The sequence below is a fragment of the Natator depressus genome, chromosome 1, assembly GCF_965152275.1.
Source record: "Natator depressus isolate rNatDep1 chromosome 1, rNatDep2.hap1, whole genome shotgun sequence".
Lineage (NCBI taxonomy): Eukaryota > Metazoa > Chordata > Testudines > Cheloniidae > Natator > Natator depressus.
Genome location: NC_134234.1, coordinates 197,955,186 through 197,980,926, shown reverse-complemented (window position 1 = coordinate 197,980,926; position 25,741 = coordinate 197,955,186). Strand labels below are relative to the sequence as shown.

Genomic DNA, 25,741 nt, shown 5'->3' with positions numbered 1-25,741 from the left:
GAAAGGGAGAGAAAAATATTGATAGAGAGTTATGGACAATAGGTCATCATGTCTGAAACCTGCTTAATGACTATGGGTGGGATCTGCAAACGTGCTCTGGAATACAAGTCCCATTGATTTGGATTATGCTCCTGCCTCACTTAGGTACTATTAAAAATCCCACCCAAAGGCCATTTGTGCTAAAGCCTGTTCTCAGCTGTTCATGAATCTCTGCACTGGTGGACCTGCCCCTGCTAGTTTATTCCAATAACCAGTCCCTCTCACTGTTAATATATTTCCCTAGTGTCTCAGCTCTGTGTTTCCCTCTTTGGCTTTGGCCGTTGCTACTGATCCTACCACCATGTGAAGCTGTGAATAATTCCTGTTCGCTGTTTATTCCCTGGCAGAAGTGTATCAACACTCATCAAGTCCCCTCAGCCCACGGGTCCTTTCTGTGCTATGTTGCATAGAGTTAACACCTCGGTCATTACCCATGTCTCTTACTTTCTCTCAAGTTGCCTCATTTCAGCCAGTATCGGGACAGTACTAACTGGGGAGGGGCCTGAACCAAATTCACAGATCAAAGGACTCCCAAACTCTGGGGAGGTTTGGAATCTGAACCAGGATCTGGACCAGAATTTAAGAGCTGTTCACCCTCACCCCCCAATCCCTGTAGTGGATCCAACCAAACCCAGGATTGACACTGTGGTGTTTGAAATCTGGGTCTGAATTTAGCACCTCAGTCCCATCTCTAGTGTTTATTATGGGTACATCAGTCAGCAAGATCTCAGGGATACCTGGGAGCCTCTTCTTTCTCTCCCTCACTCCCAGAGAGAGAGTGAACCCAGGACAGCCGGGGAGTGGGCAGCCATCCCTACTAACTCCTGCTATGTACAGTCCAGCGACTCATTGCACTTATTTATTGGAAGATGAGATGCTTTGCTGATGGTTCCCACTGCCCTGCTTTGTTGTTATCACTGTATCAACTAGAGATGCAGCTGAACCAAAACCCTAGATCCCAGCACATGCCCTTCCCCCAAGTCTTAGAAGGAAGGGATCAAAATCCAGATCCATTTGACTTGGGCCCATCTCTCACAGCAAAACAGCCTGGCTGGGAAAGCCCTAGCAGAACTGGAGAAGCAATTTCTTTACTGTGATAAAAAGACTGAACTGCCTTTGGTTGTTGACTGCACCTGTCACTGCCTCACTCTGACACTGAGGGGCAAAGACTAGCTCTGGCAGAACATACAGGAGAGATGAGGTCATCAGCACTGTGACACCTTGATGATGATTTCACCCTCTCTGCTGACCAATGAGAGTGCAGCATTTCAACAGATCTCACAAAAGCCACGTGAGAAGCAGTGGCATCTCAATAACTGTACCCATACCTCAAGAGTCAGAACAACATGAAGAGCTGCATCCTGAAGTCCTTGTGAGTAAGCCAAGGAAGCTGCTTGCATGAGTAAGGTCTCCAGGACTGAACCCGTGGATTTTACCTCTCTCACCAGTCAATCTGTCCAGGTCTCTTGGAGATCCCATTGCAGCTCCCCTTCAATCAGCTGCACTGCACCTCTGCACCCAAACAGAAGAATCAGGAAAAAAAAATTCTCCATGGGACTGTTCTTAAAGTCTGACTGATGTGTACTGCCAGTTTTTATTGGTAAGGGAGGTAACAATCCCAGCCGTTGTAGGCTGGCTGTTGAGGGTTGCAACAAGAGCTGCCTCCTAAGCACCCCCTTGTGGCGGCTCTGTGGCACCCTGCCTCAGTTTCCCCGCCTGGACTCCTGTCACAAGTGTAATAACAACAGCCCTTTTTGGGGTCTGGTTTATTAACAAAGTTCAGAATAATTCAAACCATGCTTAAGGTCCCAAAAATAATTGAAGCAGCCACTCCCAGGCTTTTCCTACCCAGGCCTCTGTCTGCCTTGTCCAATTCTCTGGCTCCAAGAGGTCATCAGGCAAACCCTTCTGCTGCTCTCCTGGTTTCTCAGGGTCCCTACAAGAGCCTAGCTGCTCTCAGCAGCCGGGCCACTGATGAAGTTTCTCTCCCCGGATACCTCTGGGTCACTTCTCTATCCAGGCTTCTCCCTCATTTATCCAAGAGGCCCTGGTTGAATCACATGACCCACCGGTCACATGTTCCCACCTGAGGAGTACAGTTGGCCAGGTCACAGGTGGGGCTGAGACCAGTGCTTAATTTGTAATGAAAGAGGTGCTGGGGCTCAAGCAATTTTTTTAACATTCATAACTGATGCAGCAAGCCCAGAGGTGCCAGGGCTATGAACTGCCAAGCCCAGAGGTGCTGAGGCTCAGCCCTGGCAAGCCCTGGCACAAATTAAGCACGGGCTGAGATCCATCTCCTTTTAAAGTGCCAGCCACGCTGTGAAAAGGATGTTTTATGTGGATAGCCTGAGAATAGAAGAGTAAAACCTAGGGACCATGCCTGATTGACTGCATTGTCATGCTGGCAACTCTCTCTGTCTCTGCTCCCTGCCTTGTAAGTCCGTTTTCAGTTACCACAAGGAGAGTGAATCTATACAGTCCCATCCTTGGACACTTTGTCTTCTTGTACTTAGGACAAAACTCATCACTTTTGAAGAGTTTAGAGCAAAGGCCTCTCCTATCATGCCCATAACCCAGCTTTCTCCACTCAATAAGAGATGCCCACATACCCACATATAGAGCTTACTAAGGCCATCATGTGTCTCATAGGGATGGGAAAGAGGAAAGGAACAGATTCTCTGCATTTACCTCCTCTTAAAGGTCCTGTGTTACAGAAACTCTGGACGTGGCTCCTATCCGAGCCCATCAATGTTGCTCTGAGAGGTGGCCACAGGGGGTCAGTCATAACCAATGCCAGGCACTCCCATAACCAGTGTCACTTCTTCCCACAAGTCCTCCACTGCACTGCCAGACTGAAGAGCTGGCGGGACCCGAGCTCCTCAACACTGACGGTGCCAAGTCAAGCTCGAGTGTGAGCTTGGAGACAGAACTGCACATTCGTCCTGTTCCCAAACTGCTACCATGGCCTTGTAGCTCGTATATACTAATCCTCTTGTCTCCTTGGTCCTAATTCTCTAGCCATGGAAGAGAGAGCAATTCACCGAGCAGAACGGAGGAGGGAACTGGAAGAGGCCAAGAGAAAAAGAGAGGAGGAGAAACTGGTAAGTAAAGCCGAGAGCTAATCTGAGACACCCCGGCTGAGAGAGTGGCTGTGAAAGGAAGCCCCTCACAGTCAAGTGCTGGGAAAAGCACCTCCTCCTTCATTTACATGATGAACTTGAGCCCATTGGTAAGTGTCTGATAGACACCCCAAAAACAGATAAACAAACCCGATCACAGCAGGACATCCCCACCCACACAGCCTGGTGAGTGATTGACCTCCCTGCTGGAGCGCTGAAGTCATTCATTTTTCCCCACTTCTGCCCCTCTTCCAAGCCCCTCCCTCATGCCTACTATCCTTCCAACCAGGGAGGATGGGGTGGGATTCTCTTCAGAGCCCATCAGTTCCAGTACTGAATGGTCCACATGGGTCACCATTGAGTGATGTGAAATACTAGCCTCTCTGCCTCTCTTGCTCCTGGATGAACATGCTGCATCTTCAGCACTTCTAGAAATAAAAAATCTCTTATGCATCTGGGGGGAGTCCCTGAAAATCCTAAGCTCATCCGAAAAGTGTCACCATCTCTTCACCTGCCAAACTGTCTCTCCCTCCACAAGGTCCTTAAACCTAAGGAAAGTGGTTGGACTTCTGATTTTGCTATCATAGACAGGGCTCAGATTGGGTTTTTTCCCCTGCTCCACCCACTCATGTGCAGCACTGCACATCCAGCCAGGTATGTGGTTTTTTTTTTACCTTCCTCTGTAACATCAGGAGGACACGGAGCTTGATGAACCTTTGATCTGATCCAGTACAGCAAATCCTACAGTTCTTTATTTAGTAGTAAATGTCTGCCAGCAAATAAGGATGATTTACCATGTATCTGTGTGTCTGTGTAATTAATGTGATTAGCCCCACCCTAACCTATGGAAAGTATTTTCCAGGATCTCCAACCTATATAGGCTCAGGTAGCACTTTCAAACAAATGCCTGGAAGGTTAGAGGCAGGAAGGGAGTTGTTTAGATGTGAATTACCTTATTATAGGGGAAATAAATCCTGAAAATGAGAAGATCAGATAATCCACATGAAATCCTGAGCCCAGCTGCTTTCAGACAGAGCAGCATCTCACCAAGGACCTGAGTTAGGTGGAATGGAAGGAGGCCAAGCCAGTCTCCATGGTTCTTCTATCACAGCGGCTCTTGTGGGTTATAGTCTGTGCTGGAATTTGTCATAGATGTTCCTTTGACAGAGTGGCCCTCTTAAATGCAACCAACTGTTACTATAACGCTGCGGTTGTGATGTTATCTGCACTGAAATCAGGAAGTTCAGAAGAAGGATCCTCCAGAAAATGATGTTTTGCCTCCTGTGGGATGGAAGTGGGTTGAAGAGGCTTAACCAAACCGTAGAGAGGGTTTCAGTTGGTGGGCAGGCCAGGATCCAGGTTTCACTGTGTACACCTGGGTACACAAATAGGTTTGCCCATCTGTGAGTGACACGCCTTGAGGGCTTAGACAGTGTGGTTTTTGGTTCTTTGATGTGTGTGCTGAAGATGACAGCATTGTTGAATTGAAAGTGATTGTGCTACAGAAGGTGTTGGTATGTGGGAAGTATGTGACAGGAGAGGGTGAATGCTTGGAGAGTGGTGCTGTGCTGGGTGTGAATGTTGCCTCAGTGAAACAACTTTCTTGATTTTTAGTGTCCATGGCACATCAGGGAAATACAGTTGAGCCACCATAACACTAACTTCATGATGGTTTTGTGTGGGAGTAAAAGTAGAACAGCCCAGATCATAGAGGTAGCCTGTGGAACTCAGGGCTGAGTGAGAAACTGGGACTGGATAAACCTTCAATAATATGTAAAGTTATTCAGGCACAGAGAAGGGTTGTCAAATGCAATGCTTCAGGCTGTACAGCGATCACTTGCAGGAAGCAGTGTCCTTCCCCACCCTAATGTACATCATTGCACAATAGTTGCTGGTCACTGCTAGAGGCAGGATGCTCACCTCTGGTCTTTGGTCTGAATGTCCTTTGTTCCTGTAAACGTTCAAATGTGGTGAATCTGGTTTTATTCCAGCCATGTCCTTCTTTTCAAGGTGCAGCTGAAGGCCGAAGAGGAAGAGCGTCAGAGGAAGGAGGCTGCTGAAAAAGAGGCCCAGCTGGAGAAGAGGAGGGAAGAGAGGAGACAGCAGAAATTGGTGCGCAGAACACTGTATGCCTCTGCCCCACATCCACAATGGTAGAGAGCAAAAGCCATTACCCTCTGGCAACTGTTCAGTGGCCAGAATGAAAAGAGTTGGTATCTCAGTTACTGTACTGGTGTCCACAGAATAAAACCCACTATCACTCTGGGATGCTCCCATACTGGCAGTTTCAACAGAGGCTGAGGTTTGAATGGATTGTGGACGCTGCATTCACTGTCCAGTTGATGGTCCCTGCAGATGCTTTGTCAGGTTTGAGGTGCATCAGTGAGGCTGTGTGGGGGAAGCCTGCACTGTGGCTGGCTGCGCTGTACCCACACCTCGTTCTGGGTTGCTCCTTTCATTCATGTCCCTATACCCTGCTGCACCTGTAACAAATATGTAGCCTCAGCTAAATAAGCCCTAGAAAGAGTTCCATAGTGTGGCAACTTCCCGCCAAAGAATGGGAATATCTCCTTTGGTACACCAGCAGTTTCTGCGAGGCAGGAACTGCCATCTCAAGGCTATTGCTTGGGAAGGAGCTGTGGCAATAGCCCAAGCAGCAAGATGCTTTTAAATCCCAGAGATATGCTTCCTCTCTCCCATTCAGTAACCTAAATGCTGCTGTAGCACTTCAGTGTAGACACGGCCTACACCGACAGGAGGGGTTCTTCCGTCAGTGTAGATAATCAACCTCCCCAAGAGGCTGTAGCTAGGTCGATGGAAGAATTCTTTCATGACATAGATCTAGCTACACAGCAGGCTTGGTCGGTATAGGTGCGTCTCAGGAGTGTGAATTTTTCACACCCCTGAGAGACCGAGCCATACCGATGTATACACGTGCTAGATTCTCCATTCTTTTGACGTACAAGTTGGGGGTGACTTTCTCTAATACTGTGGTCATTCTTCCAAAATGGTTTCAAGCCTTCATGATTTCTTGAAGGAGACTGTTCCCCTTGCTCCACACAGCCGTATGTGTCAGAGATGTTTGGCCACCTTGTGGTAGTAGCTACACAAGCTGCAGATTCCTATTTCCTATTTCAGGTCAGGATCCCCATCTACTCACTGTCTGTGGTTATATGCCTTACCATCCATTTCACCCCGGATGAGTTAAACTGCTGGTCTTTGAATTGCAGAAAGAACTGGAGAAGCAGAGAAGGCTGGAGAAAGAGCGGCAGCTCCTGGCAAAAGCCAGAGACCATTACGAGAGGGTCCTGCTGAGAAAGCAGGGGCTGGAGCCCTGGAAGAGGCTGAGGGAGCAAGCCAAGGAAAACATGGTGGTAAAGTGCCTATTGAAGGAAGAGAAAGGGAGGAAGCAGCAGCCAAATGGGGTTGTGGGGGAGAAACGGGTAATGGACTCTGAAGGCAGAAGGAGATGGAAAAAACTATTGACTGACTGAGTCCCTCCCCCTGCAAGAGCAGGGCACTGCATCCTTCCTTAATAGAGGATGTTTCCAATATTAAATTCACACAGCAGTGGATCCTCAATGGTATTTAGGTATCTAACACCAATTAATTTCAAGTACCTAAATACCTGTGAGGGTCTGGGCCTTAGTGCTTTGGAAAATTTGGCCCTAGGAGTATTTGATTTGAAAGGAGAAGAGCAAGAGGAGACATGGTAGTTGTATATGAAATAAAGAAGGACAGACGAAACCTCAGCTGGATGCTCCCATGTCCCTGCGTACAAGAACAAAATGGCACACAGTGAAATAAAGACAGCAAATTTAAAGCTGATGAAAGCAAATAATTTCTGATTAGCCTGCAGTTACCTGCGATACTCCCATGATTTGAGGCTGATAGCGTGGTAAGAATCAGTGTGACGTTCTGTCTGAGTAAGGAGGGCATCTGCAGTTATACAAAGATAAAAATGACTCGCAGTCATGAGGGGCTTTCAGTCCTCAGTCCACAAGCTGATCAGCCACTTGGTCAGAGACATAGTCAAGCCAGTGTAGAGTGTGGCACAGTTGGGTATGGTGCATCATGGGATCTTCTACATTAAAGCTGAGGCAGTTTTGCAGTTTCCCTGGCTGCAGTCCTACAACATATTTATTTAGGTAACTGGCCCTTTTCTCTCCCTCCTAACTCTGCTCAGGTGGCACAAAAGCACCACGGCTCGGGATTGCAAAGAAAGTGCCTGCTGGCCTGGCTCTGGCACATCCAGGAGAGCCTCGCTGAGAAGATGGCTCAAGCTGAGGAATTCTCATCCCGCATGTTACTCAAAAGGGGCTTCAGGAGCTGGTTAAAGGTGAGCCCAGACCAAAGGGGAGGGGATGTTACTAACCCAACCAACTGTTCTCACACTCCGAACCCAACTTCAGGGCCTACCACATGCACCCATGGGCTCCAGGTGAGCCTTGCATCACATGAACCTTGCATGCTGCCTGCTATGTCACACTGACCTCCCTTTCACGTCACTTGCCTCCTCAACCCCTGTCTCCATTCTCCCCTGTCCGCATCACCCCTTGCCTTCCTCCACTCTGCTCCCTTCCTCCCCTTATCACTCCCCCTTCCTATTGCTCGTCTTCTCACCCCTTCAATCACAGCCTCCTCTTTACTCCCCTCAGTCATTACCCCTTTACTCCGCTGCCTGTTGCTCTTCCCTGCCTCTCTTTCTCATTTCCATGCCCATTACCTTCACTAGAGGTTTCCTTGATACTCTTCTGTGGTTGTTTAGTGGGGAGGCCAGGAGAACAAGCTTACTTCTTTCCCTCTGTCATTTCTCCAGTTCAAGGATTCTCTTTCTGCTCTGGAAGAGAGAGCTAGCAGGCTCTATGCAGCCTCCCTCAAGAAGAAGTTATTCTGGGCATGGTTTGACCTGCTCAACGAGGAGAAGAGTGCATTATGGGAAAAGCAGAAGATCGCAGCTGAGCACAGTGATAGGTAAACATATTCCCCTAGTGGGAGTTGTTCTTACTTGGCATGTACCTACCTTATGGGACATTTTTGAGTGTCTGGCCTTTCCCCTTCAACCCACCATATTTAGACAATACCCTGCTGTCACTTACGTGTGAAAGGCGGCTCTTGCTTGTGATATTCTGGTCTCACAATACGCACGGGGCTGACAATGGGTGCAGAACATCTGAAGAAAGATGGCTCCATGCAGATTGGAAAAGAGAGTTTGGTCCTTAATCTTTTCAGCAATTCTGAATTCCCTGGAGGAGGAGCAGGGAGAAGATGATGAACGGCTGAGACTTTCGGAGTCAGTCAGTGGATCTGGCCACACAGCTCCTGTTAAAAAGCCAGCTTAGAAAAACTTTTACGTACAGTGATAGTGCGTCAAGTGATTGTATGGGAATAACATTGCAGGGTTTCCAGAGCTGCTGTTCTTGGTGACCTTGCAGATTGAATGGGCTCAGTTTATGAATCCAAAACTGATTAGCTGCAAACAGCACTTGGGATCTGAGAATCCAGGTGGTTCTTTCTCCCTCTTTCCCGATTCTGCAGTTTTGTCAGTCCCAAGCTGACAATTTTGTTGACGATGAATGAAGCTGAATAGATTCCAATTTACTCTCCCATAGCTGTGCTGTAGTGCAGGTTTAACAGGACATTTCTTACAGTCAGTACAGTGAAGAGCTAAGTCTCAAAGACGCTGCAGGAAGCAGAGAAGTCAAATCCCATTCCTATGGGTTTGGTGCAGACAAGCTCCATCACTGGCTCATGGGAAGAGTCAATGAAATCAACGTGTTTTTTGGTTTTAATTTGCAAGTTTAGCTCACACTCCTGCATAGTTTAATGCTGAACCTGATTGACAGGGCTAAGATCGGAATGGTGCCTGGTTATTGGTGACAGGCACAGTGAACTGGAGGAGTAGAGGAGAATCCAGAGAGCCTGGAAGTGAAGTGACTGGGCCTGCAAGCCGTTGAATTGCACTGAATGAGGCTGCTCTTCTCTCTCACTCCTTCCATGACGGAGCCTCCCATGAAGAAGCCACCTTCACCTCCTCTTTCTCAAGGACCCTCGTTAGCCTTTATATAACACCTTTCATCTTCAGAGCACTCAGCAAACACTGACTAATGAATCCTTCCAGTGAGAGGAGTGAGATCTGGAGGGAAGGCAAGAGAGAAGGGCACAGTGTTAGTATTCTGGGATGATTAACATCTGTAATTAAACTGCCTGCACTGGACAGTTTTAATCTGTCACTGCCCTGACTGTAGCAATAGAGGGGATGAATCCTGGGGGTCTCTGGCTGCTTTAGAATAGAGCGGAGGCTTTTAATGGCCGTGTGTGATGGCTCTGTCCATTCATCTGTCCTTTCCCTCTCCCTTTTTTAAAGGAGAATAACACTGACCATGTTCAGGGCCTGGAGGCAGTACCCAGCACTGATGAAGGAGGAAAGAGAAAAAGAGGCAAGGAGAGAGCAGCTACGCAAGAGAGTAGCCGAAATTCTCCCCGACTTCCGAAGATGACAGGAAGGACTCTGGGCAGCGCTCCCTCCTTGATGAGCAGAGTGGACCTAAGTGGAAGGCTTCAGCTAGTGATGTGAGCTTACCCCTGTGAATGACAGGAGCTCTTCCTGGTTTGGTGCAGTGGGGGGCAAAGGAGGTGTTCTAGGGCCCATGGCCACTTGTGTTTCAAGTGCCACTTTTACCGTTCAGTCTAACCTGAGGATGACAGTGGAAACTGGACTGTTGGTGTCACTCTTTAGCCACAAGGCTGCTTTCCCACAGTGGGAACACACCAGAGCAACACCCCATCAGACAGGCAGTGAGCAGGGCTAGAACACGAGAATCAAGGCAGGATAAATTCCAGGCCAGATGCACTTTGCTTCCAAACCTTCCCAGGGCTTTTGCTGCCTTTAGCATAGGGCTGTCGAATTGAAACACTGAACTTCCTCCCTAAGGGACAGGAAGCGCAGAACCGAAACGTGCTTTTTTGCACTGGAGCAGAGCCCGGGAAGTCTTTCTGTTGTCAGTACTCTTGCCTTGTGGTTTGACACAATGTGGCTGTATCTGCAAATAAAGCAGCAGACGTGTTGTTCCTTGACTTTAGCAAAGCTTTTGACATGATCTCCCACAGTATTCTTGCCAGCAAGTTAAAGGAGCATGGGCTGGATGAATGGACTGTAAGGTGGATAGAAAGCTGGCTAGATTGTCGGGCTCAACAGGTAGTGATCAATGGCTCCATGTCTAGTTGGCAGCCGGTATCAAGTGGAGTGCCCCAAGGGTCGGTCCTCAGGCCGGTTTTGTTCAATATCTTCATTAATGATCTGGAGGATTGCGTGGATTGCACCCTCAGCAAGTTTGCAGATGACACTAAACTGGGAGGAGAGGTAGATATGCTGGAGGGTAGGGATAGGATACAGAGGGACCTAGACAAATTAGAGGATTGGGCCAAAAGAAATCTGATGAGGTTCAACAAGGACAAGTGCAGAGTCCTGCACTTAGGACGGAAGAATCCCATGCACCGCTACAGGCTAGGGACCAAGTGGCTAGGCAGCAGTTCTGCAGAAAAGGACCTAGGGGTTACAGTGGACGAGAAGCTGGATATGAGTTAACAGTGTACCCTTGTTGGCAAGAAGGCCAATGGCATTTTGGGCTGTATAAGTAGGGGCATTGCCAGCAGATCGAGGGACGTGATCATTCCCCTCTTTTCAACATTGGTGAGGCCTCATCTGGAGTACTGTGTCCAGTTTTGGACCCCACGCTACAAGAAGGATGTGGAAAAATTGGAAAGAGTCCAGTGGAGGGCAACAAAAATGATTAGGGGACTGGAACACATGACTTATGAGGAGAGGCTGAGGGAACTGGGATTGCTTAGTCCGTGGAAGAGAAGAATGAGGGGGGGTTTGATAGCTGCTTTCAACTACCTGAAAGGGGGTTCCAAAGAGGATGGATCTAGACTGTCCTCAGTGGTAGCAGATGACAGAACAAGGAGTAATGGTCTCAAGTGGCAGTGGGGGAGGTTTAGGTTGAATATTAGGAAAAACTTTTTCACTAGGAGGGTGGTGAAATGCTGGAATGCGTTACCAAGGGAGGTGATGGAATCTCCTTCCTTAGAAGTTTTTAAGGTCAGGCTTGACAAAGCCCTGGCTGGGATGATTTAGCTGGGGATTGGTCCTCCTTTGAGCAGGGGGTTGGACTAGATGACCTCCTGAGGTCCCTTCCAACCCTGATATTCTATGAAATGAATGGAGTCCTTTTACCCTCAAAAATAGCTACATCGTTGAACAACCCATGTCCTGCTGAGCTTTACACGAAGCCCTGCCCCCATGAGGAACTGTTCCTAAACTGTTGTATTGGGGGAGGAGAGGGAGGCTAACCTTTAGAAGCAGGTGTTTTGCCATTGAGTTAGCTAACAGGATTTGAAACACAAACATAGCACTTTGTGTAGACACTTGAACATCGTTAAAACCATTAGTTGGATGGGGATCGACCCTAGCAGCAAGTCTAACTTATAGCACAACCCGCTAACTCAAGTGTATAGGCATGAAACTATCTACTCATGGTGCTGAGTGGTGTTTCAAATCATAGCAACTAGCTCCATTTTTAAAAAAGCCCCCTTTTTCCTAGTCTGTTCCTGGTGCTGCTACATCCTTTGTTTGTAACCACACATAGGCCTTGTCTAGACTAGGATTTAAAGCTGTATTGTTAGTTAGATCAAGCTAGCTACCATGATCAGATAACTTCTAAAACTCTAGTCCAGAACAAAGCAAGCTGAACTTTAGCATAAGCTAAAGTGGTGGTGTTGAAGCCTGGGCTCCCCACAAGTTAATTTAACTCTACTAGTTTAGCATGTGCTGAAGTACAGCTTGCCTTGTCTCGATTAGAGGTTTAGAAAGTGTTTGCTGGACACTAACTAACAGGAGCTACCATCACCCCTTTACATCCTAGTCAAGATTAGGCCTTAACTTGTTACAAAGTGTTGCAGCTGAGTTAAGAAATAGTGCTCTAGCCTACACATGGGGATTTGGTTAGTACAGTTGTTTAAAAAATCTCGTGTCTATATTAGATAGTTGTGATTGCTATGCCTGCTGAGATCCGCTAGGGCATTCTTCCTAACAGTCCCCAGCTCTGAACACCTGAGCAATAGACACAGGCATTTGGAGACTGGAATTTGCTTCTCTCTCACTGGTGTAACAAAGCTGGATACAAGGACTCCTCTCTTCTCAGGCTTTTGCCTACTTGGGTGCAAGGATTGGATGGAGAGCAGGGCGAGTTACAAAGCACACCCTGTACCATGACAGCCAGACAGCTTCTCAGTTCTATCCTAACAAGACTATCGTTCCCTAATTTTCCCTTCCACAGCCTACTTCTCAAATGCTAAGTAACACAAGGCATGCCTGTTGCCCAAATCTTGGTTACAGACCTGACTGCTGTCAAGTCATGTGGGCACTTACCTTGGGGTGGAAAGGAGTTGAAGGTGTGTGGATGGAGGACAGGTGAGTGTGGTGGGAGATCAGCTGGAAGCATTAAGGTCAGATTGTGTGAGAGAACAGCAGCTGGAAGGGCACTGGGGAGATTGCTTGTGTAGGTGGGGGAGAGGGTGGGCACTGCAGAAGGGATAAGATCTCCTTTGGAGAAAGATCAGCAGACAGGGAACATGGGCAGAAGGGAAGAGCGGAGGACCAACCTAGCCAGCTTCAATTCTTCAATGCAGTTTAGACTCCCCTCCACTCATTGGTGCGTTCCTGGCTAATGTGTGATGATAGAACAGTAGCAGCAGTGTCTGCCTCTTGGTGCACACTGGCCCCGCGGAAATCTCACCAATGCAGTCTCTACATATTAGGATGCATTAGAGCCAGCCCTTCCGTTCTCAGGTTACCGGCCTCCTTTTTATAGAGAGAACATTTTAATCCTCCCTCATCCTCCTGTATTCGTGCACCAGTCAGGAAGCTGTCATGTGGGAACGGTATGTTCTCCTGCTGCCCCCCTCTAAGGCTGGATTCCTGGTATAGGTAAAATTGCAGTTAGTGAGATGAGAAACCCAATGTGACCCTGCCTTTGTCATCAAGGTAGAGCTGCAGGCAGCTGGTGACAGGACAGTTCAGGGCTTTTCCAGGGACAGCTGTGGGAACATAGGAATTGCCAAACTGGAGCAGGCCATCATCCACCGCTATCCTGTCTCTGGCACTGGCAAAGGAAGATTCTGGAATAACCTTGCCCTGGGGGAAGGTTCTTCTGAACCAACCCCTCTTATGGCTTGAAACAGATGGGTTCAATTTTTGGATGCTAGATTTGTGGCACCTTGGGTTTGAGCTGGGCATGCACAGCTCTTACTGACTTCAATTAGTGTTTGCTCAGCACTATCTCTGAAAATAATGCATCTTAGATAGAGCACACAAAACATGAGGTATCTCAAACCCATGGTTATGCATGATAGATGGGCCCTAGGTGCTCTTCAGCATTCTCATCCTCCCTTTTCTTCCTGCTAGTTTAGCAGACCCACCCATACTCTGGCAGACTTCCTAGTTTGGAGGATTCCAGCAGAGACCATGTCACTGGGAGGTGCTTAGCTTTTTGTCAGATGCCTGTGAAGGCCTGGACTGCTGCAGTTATGTCCCTCACAGTCTAGGATTTAACAGTTCAGATAGGTGCAGTTTCTCATGAATTTAGTGCTAGTGAATGGGTTAGAAATGCAGCTCTTGGTACTAAAGTCCACAGGGATGAAACTTTACCATAACACCAGTTTTCTTCTGAATCAGACCTTGCCCCCTGCTGATTTCAGCCAAACAGCTGAAATAATCGCACGTAGAGCAGCCAGAGCTCAGGCTCCTTCTGATAAGGCTATTGGCAGATTGTACAGGACACCTGTAAAACATTCTGAGTGGATGTTACGGTTTTCCAAATTTAAGATTTATCCCATCAAACACTTACCACCACGGGGGTGAGGTATAAGAGATTTTGGCATAATGAGAAAATAGATTCAGCCTCAGCTGGTGACTGTTTTAGAGTTTGCCTCCAGCTTTCAAACTTGAATTGATGCAGAATTTAAATGGTTGAAACCTATGTCCTCGAGATTATGAGGAAACACTTGGGGAAGTTCAATCCTTTTCCCTTCGAGACTAGGAGTGACTAGGCAATACCAGATGTGATGATGGTGTCCTGCTATGGCTGCTTACTCACTGGGAATTGGGCCATCTCCCCCCAACATCCAAATTCATTTCACAGCCCCTAGATGGCGGTAGCTTTCAGTCACTACTGACCTGGCTGGATTTGAATAGAAATGCAAGTCTGTGTAACCCAGTACGATTGGCCGGAAGCATTCAGTTAATCTGCACTGTAACATAGTATAAATTAATCAAGACCACTCTAAAGATAGTTTTTATTTATTTGAACTCATAACTACACCCCTCTGAAAACACTGGGCATGTTACAAAGTGGCCACCCAACACAATCCTTTTAATAAAGCTCACACAACAGCATTTTATATTTAGGGTTCCTCCTGTCATTTAGGAAAAAACCAGGTTAGAAGCAATTCTTCTTTCAGACACTGTATTTTTCATTTTATCATTAAAACCATTTCCCTAATGACGTAAACTCTTGGGAAGTCAGATTCCTGATTTCAGGGAGGATCTCACCTCGTCCCTTGCAGGGTTTTCATTTGACAAACATCCTTGCAGTGGAAGAAAATCCTCGGGAGCCGGTGCCTCCATTGAAAACGTAGAGATAGGGAAAATACATCCATAATCTCACACACACACACACACACACACACACACACACATCCTGCTCTAATGAGGCAATATGCATTTACACAGGGAAGGAAGCCATAGCGCATGTGATTATTAAGACACTAGGCAGAATTCGTTTGTCTAGAGAAGAAACCTTTACAGCGCATGATTTTTTTTAAGACACTCGAAGCAGTCTGTTTCGAAGGGGGAAAGCACCATTACAGCCTGGAGTCTGAAATAGGATTGGAATCTCTGGCATTTCTTGGTCAGCAGGGACTTCAGTCATTTGGGTAAAGGTGAAAGTCAAGAAATGGTCTTCAAAAAAAGGTCACTCGTCTACCAGAGCACGAATGCAAAACTGAGAAGAGGCAGTTACGGCAGAGTGCCAAGTTATTGCTCGTATCATGCATCTAACTGCAACAGCTTTCACTAAAATTCACCAACCAGGACGCTAGTATCTGTGCAATTTTAATAGTAATATGACAGTCCTACTCCTTTAAAATTCTTACTGGTGTGTAAAGTGAATCCCACTCAATAGCACTGAAAGTCTCTAAGAAGGATGCTACCAAAACGGGATAAATCTTTTTACATTTCAAAATGTTGAGGCAGAAAACCAGGAAAAACAATTTAAAAATTTGCTAGAGTCCCCAGACTTTTACCAGCTCTAGACACTCCTCTTCTGCAGCTCAGGAGAGCCTTTAAAGGGCCAGAATGGTAATGATTTTGTGATTGTTATGAGCATGCCTGACAATTTACAGACAAGTAAGTGACTGCTCCCTGCCCCAAGGAGCTTAGATTTAAGTATCTGTTGGACCCAGCTGGGTGCCCAACCTGCAGCTCATCTGTCAAATACAGTGTGCTCCCCATCTATCCTTCACCAGCCTGCCTTGCTTTATTGCACGAACTGCATCTCTATCCCTTTTTCACAGCCCCAAGACTCTCTCTTTATGTCCACTACTGTGGTGGATTTTAACATTTGGCTGGAAGTTTAACCTTGTGTCATTGGACTAAGGGTGGGCAAAGCAAAGAATGTGAGATAATCCACCCTCAGTAGAAATGAAAAGGGGGGCATTGCCCTTCTTGGACTTTCTGCTGCACTGTGGGTACTCAAAGGAAGCTCCAAACCCCAAAACAGAGTAAATCTGAAGCTGTTACCATGAAAAGGACAGAACAGCATTACTTCCCGATATTAGTGTTTATATCACTATAGTGCCTAGGAGCCCCAATCATAGACCAGAACCCCACTGTGCTAGGCACTGTACAAACAGAGCAAAAAGTCAACATTGTGCTTTCCCTCTCCAAAGACATTCATGAGGTAATCCTCTCTCAGGAAGGCTAGGACTGTAAACAAGAAGGTGGCCATTTAAGACAGTGCATTTGCCACCAGAGTGCATTCTGTGGCCACTTAGAACTTCCCATGCAGTAGGAATACAATTCAGATCCTCCTGCAGCAAAAACACTGGCCTCTAACCACTTGAAGCTGTTTGGGCCTGACACACAGTTGAGCAGCTCCAATTCCACTAGATGGCACTGGTAAACACACTAGTTCAGAGTTTTATTCCCACTTCACAGAGGGGTTAACAAGCATGGAAAGGTTAGGTGACTTGCCCAAGGTCCTAGCTCCTAGTTCTGTGCTCTACACCACATGCCCTCTAGTGGCTTTTTTCTGCCCAGAAGGCAACATTATCTCAACCTTTCCAAGTTCCCAACAGGACAGAGGTTTGAGAGAGATCACTGTATGAGGCAGAACTCTTCCATCTAGGCTCCCCACAGCCCCGCTAAATGTATTTCTGCTACAGACACATTTGCAGTTAAGTAGCATTAAGGCAAGCTCTTGATGTGAACATAACTCCAGTCCCAAGAGAAGTGAGATCATCATAATCATGCCAGGTTTCAGAGTAACAGCCGTGTTAGTCTGTATTCGCAAAAAGAAAAGGAGTACTTGTGGCACCTTAGAAACTAAATCATGCCAGTGGACGAGCAGTGTGATCCATGTGACTGCTTTCTCATTGAAATGGGGATAATAAAGGGCCAGAGGTCTCCACATCTCTTGATTTTCTTCTTTCCTTCCCTCTGACTGGAGACAGAGGTTTCTCCCTTTTAAAGTGATCACAAAAAGGGGACTGCACAAGTCACCAGCTCTTTCCATGTCACTGGGCTCCAAGCACAGCAGTTCCTAAGGCTCATTAATTATGCTGTAGGGCACAGAAGTTGCATATACCACTTTAGCAAGCAACAGAACAGTGCAAAGAGGGGCATATTGACTTGAACTTGGGCATTGTATCTTGAGCGGTGATGGTGAAAGGTGCCAGACCAGCAGATTGGGGGCTGAATGTACAGTAAGACGGGGAGGGGAAGCTTGCCTTTTTGCTCTCTCCTCCCCCACCCCACACACACCCTTTGGTAATACACTTTATCAACCCTGCCCTAAAGAGTTGACCTCTATGCAAGGAGAGGGGAGTTCAAGTCTCCAATCAGTCCTTGGTCTGCCAGCCACCAAGGGGGCTACTCATTGATTGTTGTTTTTGTGGAGTGGACGCATATTAATAATTAGAGTGAGATTCCTCTCATCTCTGCCGGTGCATCTCAGTCTGGATCTACAATACTCCAATGCTCTCTGAGCCCAGGGCTTATCTAGCCAGGCATATCAAATTACAGTGGTGTTTACAATGTGCACAAACAGGGCTAGACATAAGATCTGCCAAATGACATCCCTTGTGATTTCAGCTAAAACTGGAGACTAGGTAGGTGTGGTTGAGAGGCAGGTGCACTCAGTCCTCACAGGCCTCTAGCAACCCCGCTGTAACCCCCACCAACCGTTTCACTTGAGAGACACGGTGGGGGAGGTAATATTTTTCATTGGATCAACTTCTGTTGGTGAAAGAGACAAGGTTTTGGGCTTACACAGAGCTCTTCTTCAGATCACGCAAGCCTGAAAGCTTCTCTCTCTCATCAAAGAGAAGATGGTCCAATACAAGATATTACCCAACTCACCTTGTCTCTCTAATATCCTGACTATACAACATTGCAACCAACATTTTCATTTATCAGTCTTCTGTGAGGCCCAACAAACCCTCCCCTCATCCCCAGACCTCCGAGTTAAATCTTGCCTTTCCAGTTCCTTTGAGAAGCAGGTCTACTGGGGGTAGATCACATTCTCAATGATTGGGGGACAGAGATCTGGGCAGCTGTACTTCAGCTGTGAGCCGTCTCTCAGGAGTACTATTATTCCTCTCTCATCACAGGGAGGGGGGGAAAAATCACAAGCCAGTAGCAGCATCAGACAAGGGTCTGTTTACTTCCCACCTGGGCCACTGCTCCAGAATGAGTAACAGCTACTTGGGAACTTAAAGCTTTCTTACTTGAAAAATATTTACCAGCTGTGTGGTGCTAGCAATTGCTAATGGAACAAAAATATTTCAAGGGAGTCAAGCTCTTGGATCAGCTCAGAGAAGCAGAGGAAAGAAATCACTGGCACAGGAGGGATCAGTCCTCCCCTCACACACAGATGGAATAGCCCCTTTGGGGGTGGCTAAGAGAGGACAGGACCTCAAACAGCCCTGTAGATGTACTGCTCACAAAGGCACTTAAGAGAAGCACTAACAGCTGATGCAGCTTTATGGATGGGTTGGAATGGAAGATTGAAAAATATGCCCACAAGAGAGAAGAGAGGTCCTAGTTGGTTCTTAAAGCTACCACAAGACAAAGCCCCTTTTAAATATCTTCCCCTTAATCCATTATGATTGTGATCCTGTCTCTTGGAATGGCTTGCTCTTGGTACACATTATAGTTCGCCTCATCAGCACAAGGCATCACATCATTTGTGAAATGCTGCACGTGGGTAAGAGGGGAGTCTGTCCTGAACACTGCAGTGTCCAGCTGAGGCCTGAAGCCTGGCATTTGATTATCTTGGCTCTGAAATCTAGACATGGAGCATCCATGTTCTCAAAGTCTTGTGCTGTTAATCTTCCTGAACTGTGCATAATTTCTTTGTGTGGAGACAGGTGGGGTAGGAGTGTGATTTCATCTCTCCTGGTTGGTGCATATGGCTTAATTCATTCTGCACCCTACTTTTGGCCTCTAGTGTACGAGAGCTATCTGTCCTTTAATGCCTCTTCAGACACCGATGATGAGATGGGCACAGCCTCCAAGTCCGTAGGGAATGGCAGTGGGATCCCTGTGGAAGGAGCCATTCACCTCCACAGAATGTCACTGCGATCAGTGGGAAAGGGATTTCACACAATGTCTTCAGCAGAGTGCTGAGGAGTGGGTGACCCCAGGGTCAAGAACTGGCCCCAGTTGTACAGGAAGCCCTGGTTATACTTGCCCGTGTCTACCACAATCCCGCCCAGAAGCCTGCGCCCGGTGTCCTCCCGCAGAGCCAGCCGAGCTTCCCTCTCGGTCACGTTGTAGCTGATGTTCAATAGCTGGATGAGGAGGATGTAGCCCATCCCGGCCGTTACAATGGCACAGTACCACACACACGTGAATGACAGAGCGGAGCTGGCAGTGGGGAAAGAGATGGGAAGGAAGCCATTTAATGTGGGCACAGCTGCTTTAATCCGTAGCTTTAGAGATCGAGAGAGAGATTTTCCCTGGTAACAGATCTCCCTTCTGTCCCTTTCCATATCTGCTACAACAGCCCCTTTCATCAGATGATCCCAAAGGGTTTTACAGACATTAAAGCCCCACAACATCGCTAATAATGATGCTTAGCACTTACACAGCCATATACATTTCCAATAATAATAAATAATAATAATAATACCCAGCTCTTATACAGCACTTTTCACCAGTAGAATGCCATGTGTTTTACAAAAGCCAGTATCATCCTCCTTTTACAGGTGGGGAAACTGAGGCCCAAATTGGGGACTCATAATAAAACTAAGCTCTTATCTAGTGCTTTTCATCAGTAGAACTCAAAGTGCTTTACACAGGAGGGCAGTATCAATATGCCCATTGTACAGGTGGGGAAAGTGAGGTCACCACCAGAGCCAGGATTTGAACCCGGGCCTCCTGAGTCTCAGTCCAGTGTTCTAGCCTCTGTTTCAGCACTGTATAAACGTTAATGTTTTTGTCACCATGCCTGGGAGAGAGGCAAGCACCTTTTTATAGCTGGACAAACTCATGCACAGAGATGTGAAGTGAAGTGACACGCTCAGAGTCACACCAGCAAATCTTTGGTGACGCTGGGTAAAGGAGGTCTGACTCTCATTCTACTGCCCTAACCACTAGATCACACTGTTTACAAACTCTAAGGGGAGCTCAACTTATACAGTCACAGAAGGAAGCAGCTGCAGTCTGGGACCCACCAGCCCTCATTCCCTGTCTGTTCATTGAATGTAGCCACTCAAATGCTCTAGACACTAACAGCCTGGTCCACTCTCCCACACCAGTTGCATGGGAGTAGAAAGGGGTGGTCTTTCAGGACACCTTATAAAAAGCGCTAGACTGTGAAGGCCAAACTCTGCATGGCGGCAACCACTGGATGTCCTGACCTACACCTAACTTGGACTGGTTAAGTCTCTGCTGCAGTCACAAACACAACCTCTCCATTGCCCTCCCACCTCCTCTTCTACAACTCAACCTCTTTCCTTCCCTACATCACTGCCACTCCCCAGCTACACACCACACAGTAACCCCCAAAACTCTTGGACCTGGCATTTCATCTCCCAACCTCCCTGATCACTTGCTTGTATATTGAATTCCTTCTCCCCACTCCCGATCTTGTCTATTTAGACTAGGGGTGGGCAATTTTTTTTGGCCCGAGGGCCACATCTGAGTAGGGAAATTGCATACAGGGCCATGAATGTAGGGTAGGGGTGCGGTGTGCAGGAAGGGGCTCAGGGCAAGGGGTTGGGGTGCACGAGGGGACTCAGGGCAGGGGTTGGGGTGCAGAGGGTTGGGGTGCAGGTGGGGTGGAAGCTGAGGCAGGGGGCTCAGAGCAATGGGTTGGGGTGCAGGAAGGGTTCAGGCTCCAACCCGGCGCTGCTTACCTTGAGCAGCTCAAGGGTGGAAGCAGCGCGCAGCGGGGCTAAGGCAGGCTCCCTGCGGCCCCTGGGGGGAGGGGAGGGCAGAGGGCTCTGTGAGCTGCCCTGACCTGCGGGTAACTCCCACAAAGCTCCCATTGGCCACAGTTCCCCGTTCCCAGCCAATGGGGGCTGGTGCCCGCAGGCGAGGGCAGTGCTTGGAGCCCTCTGCCCCCCCGCTCCCTCAGGGGCTGCAGGGACATGGTGCCGGCCACTTCTGGGGGCGGCGTGGGGCCAGGGCAGCCAGGGAGCCTGCCTTAGCCCCATGGCTCCACTGGGGTGGCAATCCCGTGGGCTGGATCCAAAGCCCTGATGGGCCGGATCTGGCCTGCAGGCCGTATTTTGCCCACCCCTGATTTAGACTGTAACCTCTTCAAAGCAATGGCTGTCAGCTACTGTGTAAGCTGTACAGGATCTAGTTCAAAGGGGAGCCCATCCCAATAGGGGCTTCTAGATGCTACTGGATAATAAAAATAAACAAATACTGGAACTACAGGACAACACAGAGGCAGCTGAATGGAAGGAGGATCTGTGGAGCTGATGAAGGGGTGGCAGGATGCAGCCAGGCAACATGAGAGCTCCTGAGCACTGGAGAGGCAGCGGAAGGGAGCAGGTGAGGATCTTTGGAGGGAGCCAGAGAGTAAGAAGGGAAGCCTGGGGACTCAGGCAGCAGGGATTGGTGGAGGGAGTCAGATGAAGAAGCAACAGCTTGGAAGACATACACTGAGGATGAGGTGAAAGGACAGAGACGGAGGGACAAGTAGGATGGTCTTATGTTTAAGGCACAGGAGTGGGACATAGGAGAACTGAGTTCCAGTCCTGGCTCTGCCACTGACTTTCTATGGGACCTTGAGAAACTAACTCTGCGCCTACAGCATCCCTTGCTATAGAATGGGGACAGCACTTCTCAGTCTCCCAGGAGTTGTGAGGATAAATTCATTGTTTGTCAGGCATGACGCGGGCCATAGGAGATGGACTGGGGCCTCCGGAACTGGAAGCAAGTAACAAGTGGGAACTGAGCTACATGATCTGACCTCTGAGGAAGGACCCATGTCCCCACCCCTTGCCCTGTCCCTGAGAAGATTTCTCACCTGTAGTCTGCATAGGTCCCTGGGCAGTAGAACAGCGCTATGAACATATTTTGGTCCCTACAGATGGTGTCCAGGGTCAGTGTAATTCCATAAACGGAGGTGAGCAGGAAGAGGGATAGCACAAGGATAAAGGCTCGGTGGTTCCGCTCCCCTACGCAGCTGTTAATCCTCCAAAGGAAAGAACATTTTATAAAACATTTTTCTTTACTAAAAAAAAAAAAAAAAGTATCTCTCTGCCTTGACTGGCAGAGAATTTGGTTCCAAGGTGTGTCTGTACAATACACTCACCAGAGTGCACATAAATCCACTCAAGGGCACAGGCTAGTAATTTAGGCCAATAATTAAGGAAATGTAAAAACAGCATATTCAGATCCTGCCAGTGTCAATATAGCTCTGGGAGAGCCTCCCACATCCTGTCAATTGCCTGCTGGCAGGCTCTTAGCCTTTCCTAAAACCCTAAGAAAGGTGACATCTCCTTGCTTGATATATCCGCACACCACCATCCCTGGGATCTTGGGCTGCATTTACACTGGCAATTTTAGGGACTCTCCCCCTGCTGCTGTAGCACCAGTGCAGCTCCAGTGGTGGAAGCAATTGCAGGAGTGCTAGCATGTCACAAAATTTATACCTGCTTAGAGCATGTTTAAACATCATGGTGGTAAAAAAAAAAACCTGACCCCTTTCTTACATCACTAGCACTCCACTCAGTGGAACTGTACTGGTTCTAGAGTCACAGTGGAAAATTTCCCTAAAACTATCACTGCAGACAGACTAGGACCCAGAGACCAAAACCTGGTCTTGAAACATAGATCTCCTACACCAGAGTTGGCTAGTTATCATGTCACCCTACTTAGGGCAAATGACAGCTCTCTGTACCAAAATGAAAGGCACCAAATCCAAGTGGCAGCCCTATTTGACTGCTAGCATCTGGATCAAAGAGCAACAACTTCTTTAACCTTAAACAACAACCTCAGAAGTCCATGGCACCTACCAGACACAGTGATGGTCCAGTCTCCTTACACATATGCCACACAACCGGCAATGTCCAGCCCGAGGTGGCCTAATCAGCTGACATTTGGTGCACCAGTCCTCCTTTGCTCTGTCTAGTCCCTCGGCCAACGTTCTAGAATAGCCCTTGGCATCACTGTTCTTAGCATGACAGCTGGCAATGCCAGACACAGCTGCTCCGTGAAGCCCATTGGAACTCCCCAGGATTTTCCTGTTTTGCAAGTCATTCCTGCCTTGGCATGGTGATTTGTCATTGCTCATTTGGCTGGCAAGGTAGCCAGGGTCTCTCTTGGCTTGAGACAGAGCCACAAGCATGAGAATTAGCCCACAGGTGAGAATAACCACCTGAGTTTGCCCCACATGGCCTCGGGGAACCACTTCCCGGAGGAACACATAATACATGTACCCCAGAGAGAACAGCCCCAGGCTCAAAAAGAAGAGAGTCCGTCCCTTTCTTCTGTGTGTGAGGTAGTAGTACCACAGCACCACCACAGGAAGGGATGTCAGGATAATAAGTGCCAACAGGAAGTGCAGAGCTGCTACGTGGAGGAAGACTGGCAGCAGGACTAGTGGTGGGAGCAGGCTGATATTGATCTTTATGGCCCCCTTAAGCCAGGGGATGCGGAAGCGATCCAAGATGGTGTCTGCAATTCTCTCTAAAGTCCCCGGGGGCAAAGATCTGCACGTCAGCCACCTGTTAGGGAAAAGCACAGATTTTGCTCACATACATGAGACACTTCTGTGCTGTCTACTCCCCTCTTAGTTCAGTCTCTCCTTACAATCTATCAGAACCCACAAGATTCAATCACTTCACATCAATCACATTGACTCACTCCCTATTTCCCTTCCCATTTCTTCCTGTTCTATGCCCATCTGATGTAACCTGTAATCTTTCTCGGACAGGAGATGTGCCTTTTTAAAGAAATCTCTAAAGACCAATGCAAGGTTATTCTATTAATATTAGGCCTTTTCACTCTCTAACTTCTGTGATTCCATCTACCCACTTCAACAAAATCTGTCCCTGATTCAGAAACCAGCTGAATAGCAGCTGTGAAACTGACAAGAATCAGGTCTGGGTGTCCACAGATCTCTGGCTCTGGGGCAGTCCACACTGTGGGGCTTACCCTAATGCTGCAGACCCTGGAAGTCCTGGGTCTCTAGCAGCCCTGCATGCAAGCTGGCAGGAAACCAGGCAGGCAGGAACCCTGCCTGTGCTTCAGTGAAAGTTCTTTGAACCCAGTAAGTTTCCATATAACATTTTGGGTTTAACAAACAAGAATTTTCTGATGAAATCCTGCTTTGCTGTGAAATTCCCAGCCAGCTCTACTACCCCAGCCTTTATCCCAACCGGGCAGAAGGCTTTTGACATTCCCAAAATGCCCAGTCCCTTGTCAATTGGCACTTGACACAGACAACCACTCCTATCTGACAGGGAGATGTTTAAAAGTACCAAATGGAGCAGCTATGTGTAGACTGGGTTTCCAAAGCTGAGCCTGACCACACAGTGCCCCTTTCTAAAGAAGCTGGTTAAAGAGTGGGCGGAGACACTCAAGATACCACGGTAATGAGCGTGGTATGAGCCCCCCTATGTAAAGGCAGATTAGAGACTAGGCTCTTTACCTTTCACAGCCCTCATCGAGGTCCTCGCAGTCACAGCAACAGGCCACTAGATGGTTCTTCTCCCCCCTCCGGTCAATGTACTCGCAGCAGCAGAGCGGCTCCTCCATCTCAGACCCTTCGGCCTTCTTCCTCCTTTTCCCAGGTTTCCTGCCGCTGATTCCTCAGGCAACTGTGGCTCCCGCTCGCTCTGGCCGGCGGCGACTCCTGCGGGGGGCAGCGGGGAAGGGCACAGGGACCCGGCTGTCCCGGCACTGCCTGCTGGGGTCCTGCAGAAGCGAGTGGCCGGCTATTTCTGACACAAAAGCCGGACGTGAGTGGAAAGAGGGGCGGCGGGGCCGGGCGGCGGGGGGCTTCAGGGGCAACTCCTCTGCTCCCCGGCTTAGACCAGCAGCCCCGGGCCCCCACGGCTCTAGCCCGGGCCAGCCCGTCGGAGGGAGAACGGGGGGGAGGTCCCAACTGCCCCCTGAGCCCACCCAGGTGCTCAGCCCGTCCTCCCCCGGCCCCGCACACCCACCCGCCCTGCTCCACCCGAGCCCCCTCCTCCAGCCACCCCGCCCTCCGGCACCCGCACCCCCATTCACTCCGCACACCCCATCCCGGAGAACAGCTGTGATTGGCTACGCCCCCTGCAGGCTCTCACTCCCCACCGCCCGAGAGTGAGCAGCCAGCAGCCTCCCCGCCCGCGGCTCCCGACCGCTTCCGAACACCCCCTCCCCCCGTGCCAACCTCAGCCGGGATGGCCCAATGCCGGCGCGGGCGGGGCGGGGCCAGCCATGACGTCACGGCAGAGGCCCGCCTGCTTAAAGGGCGAGGAGGGTGGCGACAGGTGGGGGGCGCAGCCCGGCCCCGGGAATGGTGTGCTCCACCCTGCCCGCCGAAGCCTAGCACAGAACGCGGTGCAGACGCTACGTCACAGAGCCGGCTGCGCGCGCTCCCGGCCCGTACCCAGGCATTGCCGCGCGCGCGCGGCGGTAGCTTTGCCCAGCCAGGCTGGGGCGCTCCGCTCCCGCCCAGCGAGCCCGGGTGGGGCTAGAGGAGCCGCGAGCTCCCTTGCGAGCCAGCGCTGCCGCATCCGCCCCTCCCCCAGGCCGCGCAGCCGTGGCATCGGTTTAACGAAGCGGGGGCCGC

The 25,741-nt window shown here is 48.9% G+C and overlaps 2 protein-coding genes across 7 annotated transcripts in view; one reads left to right on the top strand and one right to left on the bottom strand.

Annotated features, from left to right (window-relative positions):
- Positions 1–10,524, top strand: part of CCDC191 (coiled-coil domain containing 191) — a 36,180-nt gene extending 25,656 nt beyond the window's left edge. Inside the window, exons 13-18 of the mRNA XM_074974183.1 lie at positions 3,061–3,143; positions 5,172–5,273; positions 6,392–6,535; positions 7,348–7,500; positions 7,981–8,135; positions 9,529–10,524. Of these exons, the coding sequence (XP_074830284.1) occupies positions 3,061–3,143; positions 5,172–5,273; positions 6,392–6,535; positions 7,348–7,500; positions 7,981–8,135; positions 9,529–9,661 (770 nt within the window). The 3' untranslated portion in view covers positions 9,662–10,524. The remainder of the gene's footprint in view (positions 1–3,060; positions 3,144–5,171; positions 5,274–6,391; positions 6,536–7,347; positions 7,501–7,980; positions 8,136–9,528) is intronic.
- A 3,969-nt stretch (positions 10,525–14,493) lies between these two features.
- ZDHHC23 (zDHHC palmitoyltransferase 23) lies at positions 14,494–25,533 on the bottom strand. Of its 6 annotated transcripts, XM_074974218.1 has the most exons (6): positions 25,204–25,321; positions 24,614–24,905; positions 22,977–23,687; positions 21,986–22,153; positions 19,193–19,368; positions 14,495–17,060 (listed from the first exon to the last, which is right to left on the bottom strand). In XM_074974218.1, the coding sequence occupies exons 2-6, from the start codon at positions 24,718–24,720 to the stop codon at positions 17,056–17,058; spliced, it is 1,167 nt and encodes a 388-aa protein (XP_074830319.1). In that variant the 5' UTR covers positions 24,721–24,905; positions 25,204–25,321; the 3' UTR covers positions 14,495–17,055. The 6 variants fall into 6 exon arrangements, with proteins under 6 accessions (XP_074830316.1, XP_074830317.1, XP_074830298.1 ...); XM_074974215.1 differs by lacking the exon at positions 25,204–25,321 and adding an exon at positions 25,340–25,533 and having other exon boundaries at positions 14,494–19,368; XM_074974216.1 differs by lacking the exon at positions 25,204–25,321 and adding an exon at positions 25,340–25,533 and having other exon boundaries at positions 14,494–19,368; positions 24,614–24,879.
- Between the last annotated feature and the right edge of the window lie 208 nt (positions 25,534–25,741).